The sequence below is a fragment of the Grammomys surdaster genome, unplaced genomic scaffold (assembly GCF_004785775.1).
Source record: "Grammomys surdaster isolate TR1022 unplaced genomic scaffold, NIH_TR_1.0 170, whole genome shotgun sequence".
Taxonomy (NCBI): Eukaryota; Metazoa; Chordata; class Mammalia; order Rodentia; family Muridae; genus Grammomys; species Grammomys surdaster.
In genome coordinates this window covers 9,111,560-9,125,705 of record NW_021604618.1, presented here as the reverse complement: position 1 = coordinate 9,125,705, position 14,146 = coordinate 9,111,560, and the positions used below count along the sequence as shown (strand labels likewise).

The following is a 14,146-nucleotide window of genomic DNA, read 5'->3' as shown; positions in this document are numbered from 1 at the left end:
AGAGAGAGAGAGAGAGAGAGAGAGAGAGAGAGAGAGAGAGAGAGAGATCACAGGATGAGGAGGAAGAGGAGGAGGGGGGAAGGGAAGGAAAGAGAAAGATGGGGACGGAGGGAGAAAAAGAAGGAGGGAGAGAGGGAAAAGGGAGGGGAAGGAAGGAAGGAGGGAAGGAAGGAAGGAAAGAAAGACCAACAAATTAAGACCTGAAAGCCAGCTTTGACCAGCTACCTGTTTTGTATGACCATTAAGCTAAGAATTCTTTTCAAATTTTAAATAGTTTAAAAGAAAAAAAAACAAAAAAGGAATAACATACTCATCTAAGCACTACCATGGATGTTAAATAGCTGTGATGGAAGACTATCTGGTCCACAAAGTCTGAAATATTTACCATATGGTTCTGTACATAAAAACCATGTGGACTCCTAACCTAGATCATCAGAGTCACCAACTGCAATACTTTATGAGGCTTTTAATTCTGTATGCATGCCTGAGTATTTTATTTCCTCCTTGTTAACAATCCAGAACCTTCAATGAGAAAATGCATACTATTTCTTAAATGACATCTCCAATGTCATTATCCTGAATATTGTTTTCTGAGTTCTTGGCCACCTGTGGGAGGAGTCAGATAATAGATTGAAATTATGATTTGGAGATGGTTTCTGTTCTCTTGGTTTAAATTGGGTGCTCTTAACTACTAATTTATGAGTAATCTACAGCCCGATAATGATCTTTTTCCTTGGCATTTTTCCATGTTGGCATATCAAATGTGAGACTCAAGTTTAAATACTCTTTTATAGATACTATCCTATCTAATGAGCCAATAATCAAAAAAGACAGGAAACACACACATAGTATACATTGTATATAGTATATATTATAACATAAAAACATATATATCATATATTATGTAAATATCCATCTCCAGAATCAACCATATTTGCTACCATTACTTCATAAACAGTATAAATCTGATTTATTACATTCTAAATAATAATGGTCTTCTCCCCAGGTCAAATTGAAGAAAGAATACTAAGAACTAAAATCTCTTAGAAAAAAGAAAAGAAAAAAACAGAACAGAACATTCAGAACTAAAAAGTTCTGAGAACACCAGTCTCAAAATCATTTTGTCTTTGAAAACTTGCTCCTAATAGTTTTTAATAAGAACATTTTTTTTAAAAAACAATAAAACTGTGTCACAGTTTTGGACCAATGCATAAACTAAGATACTTGCTTACCTGGGTAAATCCCTAGTTTATAAAACAATACTCCATTCTCAAAACTGGCTTCAAGATCCTCACACTGTTACCTTGACCTAACCTAAAATATTACACCACAAATTTGTCAATCCCAATCAATCCCCTGATTTAAAACTATACCTAAAGACATTGGAACCTAAACCCAAAAACCCTCTCTATATTCTCATTCCCATGTGCCCCTTTTAAAAACTCAAGACTGTAAAATGTTCTCACTATGATGAGTTCTAATAAATACAGCTGTTTTAACAGGTTGTTTGATGATATTCTGATCAACACAGCTCAGTACTTCTTATTCACGCTGCTGACAGTGGAGGACAGTTTCTTCATTTATACGTGTTTGTAAAGCACTATAGGAACCTGGCTTTATTGTTCTCCCAGTGAAAGCCAGCTTTAATGCTATTTATTTAATAATCTATTATTCCTCGTATACCTGAAAGCTACTTCTATCATTAATTAAGTTACTATATGTATTTGGCTCTGTTTTGGGGCTCTACTATGGTATGTTTACTAAAAATATATTTCTATATACCACAGTGCTATTTTAACTTTTTAAATCTTTATTTGTGCACATAGGTATGTGTATGTGTGCATACACACATGTGTGGAGGTCATAGGAGTTGGAGGACTGAACTCTAGCATCAGGTTTGGCAGTAGGTGCCTTTACCAGCTGAACCATCTCACTAGCCCTATTGTAATTATTATAGCTTTATAATATGTTCAAGGATCAAAGTCCCAGTACATCATCCTCTTTTTACTCCACCATTTCCAGGCTATTCCTCTATATTTATTCCATACATGCCTTGAAGTCAGCCTAAGCACTCCCAAACATGCTCCTGCTAGCTTTAAAAGAATTACATTAAATTTTTTTATTTAGTGAATTACTGAATTTTAAAATTTTTATGTGTTTGAGTTTTTGCTTGCACATATGTCTGTGCACCACTTGCATGCCTAGTTCCTGCAGAGGCCAGAAGAGGGCACTAGATATCCTGGAACTGGAGTTACAGACAGTAGTGAGCCACCATGTAGATACTGGAACTGAATCTGGGTCCTCTGGAAGAACAGCCTCTCCAGACTCTCCTATTCTAAATTGAATATTGTTGATTCTTACTATCTGAAAAAGAGATGTATCCAAGTGCAACGGAAAATACCTCTAGTCCCAGCTCTTCAGAAAGCTGAGGTGGGAAGGAAGATCACTGGTTCAAGACCAAACTGGACACAGAAAGACACAGTTTCAAACGAACTCAGAAACCAAGTACGAGTTTCATTTTAAAATCTACTCAGAGTTCAACTTGTACTTAGTATCCACCTGTTTTCTCTGTCCACGAATAGGACTGTAGATCTGCCCCTCAAATAATCTACCCTGGTACTTCCATATTCTGTACAACTACATAGGCCAGACTTACCTTAAAATTTGCCATAATTTCTAGTAAAATTTAAACTCTGTCATTGGAATTCATTGTCTTAGATTTTACCCTTAAGGAGAAGAATCACCACCTTAATCTTCATTCTTTGTGTTAATTTTACTTTGATAAGAAGGTATACCAAGTGCTATCATAAATGTTATAATGCAGTTGAGATTACAGATTTCTATTTGGTTACATAATACACCACCATCCTGGGGAAACATGGTTCTACCTCTTAGCTTTCGGTACTTTCAAAAACACTTATTCCCTTCCCACACTAAAAGATTTGTTAGATACAAACAGAAGTTTTCAGCAGATTTGTCCTCAGTGTAATATCAGAAAGCTTTAAAATTCTGAAGCCACAAGTATTATCAACAATTTTAGTGTGAACTGTCCTGAGCCCATATTTTAAATGATGCACCCCCAAATATATGTAAGAAATCTAAAAATTAATTTTGTTGTAAGAATTAGAATATAAGATTTACCTTACTTTATTTTATGTGTGTAAATGTTTTGCCTGCATGTACATGTATATATACCATGTCCAGGTCTGGAGCCTGCAGAGGCCAGAAGAGGGTAGATCCCCTGGAACTAGAGTTACGGATGATTGTGAGTTCCATCTGGGTACTGGGAAAAGAACACGGGTCCTCTGTAAGAGCAGCAGGTGGTCCTGACCAGTGAGCTGTCTCTCCAGTCCCTGGGATGTATTTCAAAGATGCTGAAGATGATAACTTGGGAGGGGAGTGCTTACCTTTTGCCATTTCAGTTCTTGTGTCTCCATAATAATTTTAGCAATCTGCTCTTCATATTGAGTCTCTGCTTCCTAAATTGAAAAGAAAAAGAATGCTATGAAAATGAAAAGTTCAAGCATTTCATTCCAGCTCTTTCTAGAGAGACAGAAATGGTACACCTTCACACTCAAAGGAGGGAAACCTGGCATTTTGCAAATTGAATGTATAAATCCAGCAGAGGACTATGGACCTAAACCAATCAAGTAATCTAGAATCTGGCTAGAGGTTGGGAATGCTGGCACACACCTTTAACATACCAACACTTGGGAGGTAGAGACAGGCATACTATATCTTTGAGTCTGATGGTCGTAGTTCAACCCCTAGACTCCCTAGAAGTAGAAGGGAATAACCTACTCCACAACGTTTTCCTCTGACCATCACACACATGCTATAGAATGACACAACAACAATAATAGAAATTCTTTAAAGAAAAAATGCACTGCCTTAATAAAAAGATAATCTTTCCCAGAAGCTTCCGAACATGCATGTCAGATAATAATCTGATTGCCATAATGGAGTTACTCGCACTCTCTAAAAGCAGTCACTTGTGGGAGAGTACTTCAGGAATAACTACCAGGATTATCTGGCTCACACCAATGAAAAGTGAACCCTAAAGCAGGAAGGAAATGCATGCCAACAAGTGACAACATTACTTGCTACATGAAAACTGAAACCGATATTAGAATCCCTTGTAGTAATACATTATTATAATTAAAGCTGACTGGCCAGAGATGGTAATACACACCTGTTAACTCACCTACTCAAGAGGGAGACAGAGGATTTCAAGTTCAAAGCCAGGTGAATAACAATGGAAGACTTATTAAAAAATAAATACACATATGTGCATTTATATACTATATGCATGTATTTCTTCCAAAATCAGCTGTGTTAAAATGCCGAAGAGGGCTGGAGGTGGCTCAGCAGTTAAGAGCACATGTTGCTCAGCAGAAGACCCGGGTTCAATTCCTAGCACATACATGGTCACTCACAGTTAACTTCAATTCCAGGATATTAGACATCCTCTTCTGAACTTCAAGAGCACCAGACAAAACACTCAAACACACAAAATAAATAAATCTTTAAAAATATTTTAATGTAGAATATTATGTTTCATCATGTCAGTGTGGTTATACTATTTTTAGTAGACTGTAAGATGTTATCATGATATTGTTCTTGGTTATATGTATATATTGATTGATCCAGGAGATAATTTTATAAGACAAGTACTCTTATTATTTTAGCTGAAGAAATGGAGGAAGCAAAAGATAGTTTCTTAGTGCCCTAGTTTGCTATCTAGTGCTGTGATAAACAACATGACCAAAAACAACTTGGGAGAGGAAAGGGTTTATTTCAGCTCAAGTATATATTCCAGCAACAAGGAATTGGCCTGTGACCATGTCTGTGAGGTATTTTCTTAATTTAGTTGATGTAGGAGAGTTCAGTCTCCTGTCAGCAGTAACATTCTTGGGTCTGTGGGCCTGGGCTGAATAAGGATGGTAATGAAGCAAACCAGTAAACAACATTTCCTCATAGTCTCTGCTTCAGTTTCTGCCTTGAGCTCCTTCCCTGACATTCTGGGTTTGGTCACTGTGTATGGGATGGATTCCCAGGTGGGGCAGTCTCTGGGTAGCCTTTCCTTCAGTCTCTGCTCCACACTTTGTCTCTATATTTCCTCCTGTGAGTATTTTGTTCCCCCTTCTAAGAAGGACAGAAGTATCCACACTGTGGTCTTCCTTCTTGAGCTTCATATGGTCTGTGAGTTGTATCTTGGGTATTCCAAGCTTTGGGGCTAAAATCCACTTATCAGTGAGTGAATACCACTTTTGTGATTGGGCTTCCTTACTCAGGATGATATTTTCTAGTTCCATCCATTTGCCTAAGAATTTCATGAAGTCATTGATTTTAATAGTGAAGTAGTACTCCATTGTGTAAACGTACCACATTTTCTGTACCTATTCCTCTGTTGAAGGACGTCTGGGTTCTTTTCAGCTTCTGGCTATTATAACTAAAGCTTCTATGAACATAGTGGAGCATGAGTCCTTGTTATATGTTGGAGCATCTTCTGAGTATATGCCCAGGAGTGGTATAGCTGGGTCCTCAGGTATGCTATGTCCAATTTTCTGAGGAATCACCAGACTGACTTCCAGAGTGGTTGTACCAGCTTGCAATCCCACCAACAGTGGAGGAGTGTTCCTCTTTCTCCACATCCTCAACAGTATCTGCTGTCATCTGAGTTTTTGATCTTAGCTATTCTGACTGGTGTGAGGTAGAATCTCAGGGTTGTTTTGATTTGCATTTCCCTGATGACTAAGGATGTTGAACATTTCTTTAGGTGCTTCTAGGCTATTCAATATTTCTCAGTTGAGAACTCTTTGTTTAGCTCTGTACCTCATTTTTAAATAGGATTATTTGATTCTCTGGAGTCTAACTTCTTGAGTTCTTTGTATATATTGAATATTAGCCCTCTATTAGATGTAGGATTGGAAAAGATCTTTTCCCAATCTATTGGTTGCCGCTATATCCTATTGACTGTGTCCTCTGCCTTACAGAAGCTTTGCAATTTTATGAGGTCCCATTTGTCTATTGTTGATCTTAGAGCATACACCACACCATTGGTATTCTGTTCAGGAAATTTTCCCCTGTGCCCATGTGTTCAAGGCTCTTCCCCACTTTCTCTTCTATTAGTTTCAGTGTATCTGGTTTTATGGCGGTCCTTGATCCACTTGGACTTGAGCTTTGTACAAGGAGATAAGAATAGATCAATTTGCATTCTTCTGCATGCTAACCACCAGTTGAACCAACACCATTTGTTGAAAATGCTTTCTTTTTTCCACTGTATGGTTTAGCTCCTTTGTCAATGATCAAGTGTGTGGGTTCATTTCTGGGTCTTCAATTCTATTCCATGGATCTACCTGTCTGTCACTGTACCAATACCATGCAGGTTTTTGTCATTATTTCTCTGTAGTACAGCTTGAGGTCAGGGATGGTGATTCTCCCCAGAAATTCATTTATTGTTGAGAATAGTTTTCACTGTCCTGGGTTTTTTATTATGCCAAATGAATTCGCAAATTGCTTTTTCTAACTCTATGAAGAATTGAGCTAGAATTTTGATGGGGATTGCATTGAATTGACTACAGGCATTCTTAATTTCAGAGCTTGTACTTGATCCCAAATTATCTGCCTCTAGCGTCTCTTAAATACCGCCTTCTATTACCTTTAAGAGATTATGGGTCTGAAAAGACATACAGGTTGTTATAATACACTGCTTCAACAAATCCTCACACTCTTTATAATCCACACAAGTTAGAAAGGCATTCAAAACCCTTTACCAGGGCCAGTGAGATTGCCTCAGTGGATATAGGCACTTGCAGCACAACGTGGTGACCTGAGTTAATCCCTTTCACCCACATGACGGAAGGGGAGATTGTCTGATCTCTGCCCTCTCTCCCTCTCTCTCTCTCTCTCTCCCTCTCCCCCCCCCACCCACACACACGGGGGGGGGGGGCAGATGCACATTTTAAGGTTTTAAAAACCTTTTGTCTACATATAAATACATTCTGATTTTGATAGAACATTTTCAAATAAAAATTAGAAATAGTTGATGTATGAAAAAACATAAAAGTAAAGAACTAATGTGAGGGCTCAAATATGGCATAATGTAAAGAGGATCTGAGTTCCACTTCCCAGTACCCAGGTCAGGTGGCCTGTATCTCCAGCTCAGGGGACTCTGATACCTCTCACTTCCACTGGCACCTGCACTCACATGCACATATTCACAAAGACATACACACATGCACATAATTAAAAGCAAAAATAAATATTTTTTAAAAAGCCAATCGGAATGCTTTGATAATTTCCATATCAGAAACCTTCCTAATAATTTGCTAATGTAAAAACAGCTGCTTTGATACTATTAGAAAATGAAGTTTTAGGTATTTTTTTTATCGATATCAGAGATATTATCATGAGTAACTTTTGGCTAATTAGACTAAGAGAATATACAAAAGAGTGTATAATATTTTATGAAACAACATAGAGAAACTGAGTTGAGCAATTTTAGAGGAGACAGATTATAAATTTGAAAGGAGATTAAAAGTACTCAGTTACAGTTTGGGCTTCCTAAACACGTGCCTGCTGTATGTGTTATATCCCTAAATCTGTTCAGGGTCAAGAATTGAAAGGGTCTGACCAACACACAGCCCATCTTGTAAAACTACAGCCTGAAGCAAGCACTTTAAAAGACCACAACACTTTCTAAAGGTTATAAAGAGTAAATAAACCATCAAATTACTCCTCCTTTATTGTTTTTGTAAAAACACTTAAATCCTTGTAGTCCTAAGGCATCTAATAAAAAATAAACACTTTTAGGGTTCTATATTCTAGGATACTTTATTGAACTTGGAAGATAGGATTTTTCTTGCTAAATTTATTTTCTATCATTGACAATCTAATAAGATTTTTTATTAAAACTTTTAAAAGTTGCATGATTGACAGAAGAAAAACATACTAGCTAAATGATAAAGACTAAAAATAAGTTTAGTAGAAAACTTGGAGCTAAAATGCCATGAAAGTATAAGTGTATAACAATGCTACTCTTGGCAGTGTGGCTAATATCCATTTATCAGTTTTCTGTGTAAAATAAAGGTATGTGCTCTACAGATTGTAATGATCCAATCAATGGTAACTGCACTGATTTTCTGGGCACCAAAAGGTAATGTAAGATTATTTGCTACATATTACACTATTGTGTGTCCAGTGTTCATGAAGTCTCCTTAGCAAATCATTGTTATTTCAGACTACTCAAAATTCCATTTAATTTTGTCCTTAGAACCCAAGGACTTATTACTATTTGGATACTTAACAGATTTTTTGTAAAGTAATTTTTATTTATAATTTTATCATAATACATACTATGTGGTAACATAGTTGTTTACTGGCATGACATGCTGTACATACAAAACTTGAGTCTGCTTAAAGTAAACCCAGAAATGGTTCATAAAAGCACATAAAGTGAAAAAATATTTTAATACTCTCAAGGCTTCAATGGAAAAGGTCTTTCATCCTCATTATACAACTGATTTGGATCAGCAATATACCTTGCTTAAAAACTGTCAAATCCCACACTGAAATAGGAATTTCTATGTGGTTTTCAATACAATACAGACTTTCAATTCAACATAATTCCTACCCTACCCAGTCATATGCCAGCCACCCAAATCCTGAATTTGTGACCCCTGTGCTATTATTGATCATCTCTATTCCTTATCAGTAATCCCATGAATCCTTTTGTCAACATTATTTATCAGAATCAAATCTAAGGCTTGGGATGACTTGACAGTAAGCATGCCTTGCATAAATGAAGCCCTCTTCAGTTCAATTCCCACAGGTAGTGGTACATGTCTAACACCTAGCATTTCAGAGATGGAAGCAGGAGGATCAGGAGTTTATTGCCATCCTTTGCTTCACCAGTTCAAGTCAAGCCTAGAGACAGGAGACTCTGCCTCAAAACAAATAAGAAATGGAATCAAAATTCTACAGTGCACATACTATGGATTCAATATGAACTATTTTGTTGATTCAGATTGTTAATTTGTATGTTTTTATTCATTTAAAGCATTCCATTGTTTCAAATTATATCATTACCAATTTAGCACAGCATGGTGATGCGCACCTTTGATCCCAGCACTGGGGAGACTCAAGGAGGTGAATGTCAAGGCCAGCCTGGGTTACATGGTAAGACCAGTCTCTTAAAACTGAAAAACAAATTATTTATGGATATTAACATTGAATCTTTAAATATGTGTGTTTCTTCCTCCCCTCAAGACTCGGAGATCTATGTGGAAGATGCTAGAAAATTTTTAAGAGCCAGAGGTGATGAATGACTTGAAGGAAACAGTATTTTCCAGATACAATGGGGCTAAAACATATATGAACTCACAGAGACTACAACAACATGCACAATACCTGCACAAGTTCAAACCAGACAAAATCCCAATATGTAGAAAGTGAAACAGTCCCACCCCAACTCCAAGTGCACATATGTGTATGCTTGTATAGTGTGCGTGCACTTGTGTGTGTACTTTTTGTTTTATTTTTGTGTTTGTTTGGGTTTTGTTTGGTTTTGTTTGTTTTTAAGAGAGAAAGAATATGAAGTTGGGTCACTAGAGAAATTGGATGATCTGGAAGGAGTTGGGTGAGGGGAAAGAATATGACCAAAATATATTCTATAAAACATTTTGAAAAATTTTTAAAAGGCCTGCAGTACCACTTACCACTGGTGGCAAAAATAGACAGACAGACAGACAGACAGACAGATATATGTATTTCATTTGAAATACCCACAAAGATCAGAAAATTAGTAAAGGACTGTAGTGAACTTTCAAGGAAAGGAAGAAAGATAAAGGAGAAAGTGGAATAATGGAGCAGGAAGTATTAAATAATGTGGGGCATGGGAGGCAACGCAGAGAAGGGAATACAGGATCAAAACTAAAGATCTTTGAAAAAGTATCACTCACAATGACTGGGGCCTAAGTACATCAATCACTAATTAAGAAACTTCCCTGTAGGCTTCCCTACAGCTGGATTTTATGAAGGCATTTTCTCAATTGAGATTCCATTCACTCAGATGACTCTAGTTTGTATAGCCAGCGCAAATACCACATCCAGATGCAACTTGAAAAGAGAGTTTATTTACTCTTACAGCTTGTAGTCCATGAAATTCAAGACAGGACATAATGGCAGGATCCTGGAAGCAGGAACTGAGGCGGAGGTCATAAAGAAGTGCTGCTTCTTACCTTGCTCTCTCTGGCTTGTTCAGACTCTTACACCATCCTCGTCATGAGCTAGACCCTTTTACTCAATAAAAAAAATATCTCTCTCTCTCTCCTCTCTCTCTCTCTCTCTATCTCTCTATCTCTATCTCTATCTCTATCTCATTGTTGGGCTGTGGAAATGGCTCAATGAGTAGAGCTAGTAGCCATGCATACCTGATGAGTCAAGTTTGATCCCCAGAACCCATGTGAAAAAGGAAGGAGCGAACCAACTCCACAAACCTCTATTTTTTTCTTTATAAATAAGTGGCTGTTTGGGGGCTTCTTTTCTTAAAAGAAAAATGCAAAACATCAAGGCTTTCTATTTAAAATCTTAAGAGGGGCTCACCCTTCTCATACGCAGCTCTTCTAGTGCTTCAAGTAAACTTGTTCTGAAATCAAGGAGCTGAATAGAAACCATTGTCTCTGAAGAACTCTGAAGAGTGAAGGTAGAAACTGATGATTTGGTGTTGAAACTGTCCTCCATGTTAGTATTTATTTCATTTCCTGCAATTCAAAAAAGTTTTAGGTAATAAAAGATCACTTATTTATGTTTTTCTAGAAAAACTATAGTTACCATAAAAACATTATCCCATAACTCTCCAAGTTCAACATTAAATAACAATATTGCTATCCCTCTTACTTCAATAGTCAAAGAAAAACACTTGGCAGCAAAGGTTCTATTCTATTTCTCATGGCTCGAGAGTCTGTTGGGTACCTAAGTACCATTTAAGACTACATTATCTGCCCCTATACACCAAACTTGTGACGGATGAGTTCCTAATTCTGCAGGCAAGGTTTGGCTCTTTACCAGAAGCTTGATGCCAAGATAGATAAACATTCTCTTTCTAAACTTTGCTTACATGAAGCTGATTTTCAACGATACTATTCACACTAATTAATAGCAATAAAATTTTAAACACAATAAAATTTAAAGAGCCCTTTGGTAACTGTCTTTTATTAAAATCTAGGTACTTAAATGTCTCAACATATGAAGTGTATGAGTCAGGTTATAAGACACTTTCCTTTTCAACTTTTCAATTTGAAACAATTCTACATTCAAAAGCAGTTGCAAGAATAAGTACAGGGAAGTCCTATGCACTATCCATTCAGTCATCTCTAACATTACCATCTTGTTTAGCAATGGTATAATATTTAAATGTATATATGATATTGGTATAATCTATACAGTTTATAGAAATTTTACCAGTGATACATGGATTTCTTTGTGTATACATATATATGCATGTGTTTATTGATACTATGATCACAATCAAAATGCAGAATCTTACCATTATCAAAGGGCTCTCATACAATCCCTTTGTTGCCACTTTCCCTTCTTCCCATCTTAACCTCTAGCAAATGGGTTTTTTTTGTTTTGTTTTATCTTTTTGTTTTTGAGACAGGGATTCTCTGTGTAACCCTGGCTGTAAATTCACTCTGTAGATCAGGCTGGCCTCAAACTCACAGAGATCCACCTGCCTCTGCCTCCCAAGTGCTGGGATTAAAACCATGCACCCCTACATCTGGCACAAATAATTACTTTAATCTTAATTTCAGATACATTTGTTAAGTAAAAGAAACTTCAATCTATTCATGCAATTTTAAATGCTTCAACATCAGTAATGTCCTAAAGAATCTTGAAGAAACAAATAAAAGTTCCTGCCAATTACCCTGGGTACTCAAGTAATCCTGACATATAATTTTTCCAGGATAATAAGCAGCACACAAAGTTAACCAGGAACAAAAGGATATATAGCAATATAAGAACCACCAGAGGGGCTGGAGAAATGGCTCAGTGGTTAAAAGCACTGACTGCTCTTCCCGAGGTCCTGAGTTCAATTCCCAGCAACCACATAGTGGCTCATAACCATCCATAATGGGATCTGATGCCCTCTTCTGGTGTGTCTGAAGACAGCTACAGTTGCTTATTTCTGCTGGTTCTTAATTTTCTTTCTTTCGTTTTAAAAGTGTTTCTTCAAGATTCTAGATTGTTTCTAAAATATATAATGAAAAAAAGAGATAGTTGGGTTTTGGAGAAGATTGGGTACAGCTAGAAAAATGGCTCAGTAGAATAGAAAACATACAATGTAAAATACCTAGAGTACACCAAGGAAATAACAAACGTACAGTACAGCAAAGCAGGTAAGGGACAATGGAAGCAAAGCACAGGGTGGTTATACAGTAAGGAGAAAGAACAGGAACAGAATAACATTTTAAGAGATAATAACTGAGAAATTCCTGAACCCAAAGGTGCTACAAGTCAAGAATCAAGTGACTTCCGCAATGAGTAACTAAAAAGAAATCTACACTCAACTCACTGTTATCACAGTGAAGTGACCCAAACTAATGTGAAAAAAATCTTAAAACCAACCATGGAAAAAAAATGATTGATAATATTTCATAGAAGCCTCACTTTCGGTGATCCTGTGTTCTAGGTTGCTTTCTATTGCTGCGATAAACACCGTTACCAAAAGCAATTTAGGAAGGAAAGAGTTTACCTCAGGTTATAGGATATAATCTGTCAGGAAGAGAAGCAAAGGCAGGAACAAAAGCACAGACCATGAAGTAATAACGCTAACTGGCTTATGTCCTCTGGCTTGCTCATGTACCTTCCCCATACAACCTACCCAGGGGTGGCACACAATAGACTAGGCCCTCTCTGAACCAATCATTAATCAAGAAAATTCCCCCACAGATATTGAGAGACCAAATCTTTTGGGTTCATACTCCATCTTAGAGAACCTGACCTAAGGTTGAACTCAAGTTAACTCTCAGGGAGGTACCTAGCACCAGTTTCCAGGCTACCCCATAGCAAGACCTGTGTCTAGCACCAGTTTCCAGGTTATTCTCCAACAAATTTGCACCCCCAGGTTACAAGCCTGCCCTGACACTTGACTTCCTAGCAACCACCAATCAGGAGGAAAACAGAACCAATTAGATGGTTCCCAGCACCAGCTAATTGTTATGTTAAAGGTCATATTGGCCCGCCAATCAGATGTGTACCACGCTAGATACTCCCTTCTTGCCTCTATAAATGCTTGCCTAAAACTGGGCTTGGGGCCCCCTCCCATTCTACTGTCTTAGAGACAGTGGTGTAGCCCAAGCTTGAGCTTGAATAAAGGACCCCAATGCAATTAAGTGGGATTTGGCTCCTTGGTGATCTTTTTGGGTTTCATGAATGTTTCATGGCACAACAATAGTCTACAGGCCTATCCAATAGAAGCAATTCCTCATCTAAGGGTCCCTCTTCCTAAGTGTGTCAAGTTGACAACCAAGAATAGCCATCACATCATGCTACTCAAGACCCAGACAGAAATCTTACATAGAAAAATAATCAATCTACAAAGAGAATGCAACAATTTTAAACCTACATGCACCTAAACAATAGGGCACCAAATTATATGAAATGAAAGCTGGTGGGATTGAAAGTAACAGAGAATTCTATCATGACAACAGGCGACTCCAATAATAAATAAAATAAAACAAATTATTACTAAAGTAGTAGAACACTTGGAAGCTGCAGACATAGCTCATTCAGTTAAGTACTTGCTGTGGAAGCACACAGACCTGAGTTTGGATTCCCCAGCACCAACATAAAGCCTGGGCACAATACACATGTCTCTAATCCCAGCACTGGGGACATGGCAACAGAAAGAGCCCTGAAGATCTCTGATCAGCCAATCTAGCCAAATAAGTGAGCTCCAGGTTCCCTAAGACGTCCTTTTTCAAAAATTAAGGTAGAAAGTAATGAAGAAGACACCCAACACTGACCTCAGGCATCCATATGCACAGACCCAATCACATACACACCACAGAGAGAAAGAGAGGAAGAAAGAAAGAAAGAAAGAAAGAAAGAAAGAAAGAAAGAAAGAAAGAAAGAGAGAGAT

At 37.4% G+C, this 14,146-nt stretch overlaps 1 protein-coding gene across 1 annotated transcript in view; it reads right to left on the bottom strand.

Moving 5' to 3' along the window:
• Positions 1 to 14,146, bottom strand: part of Ccdc73 (coiled-coil domain containing 73) — a 136,327-nt gene that overhangs the window by 99,513 nt on the left and 22,668 nt on the right. The window contains exons 2-3 of the mRNA XM_028766900.1: positions 10,606 to 10,763; positions 3,408 to 3,479 (exon numbers count right to left, since the gene is read on the bottom strand). Coding sequence (XP_028622733.1) covers positions 3,408 to 3,479; positions 10,606 to 10,743 — 210 coding nt within the window. The 5' untranslated portion in view covers positions 10,744 to 10,763. The remainder of the gene's footprint in view (positions 1 to 3,407; positions 3,480 to 10,605; positions 10,764 to 14,146) is intronic.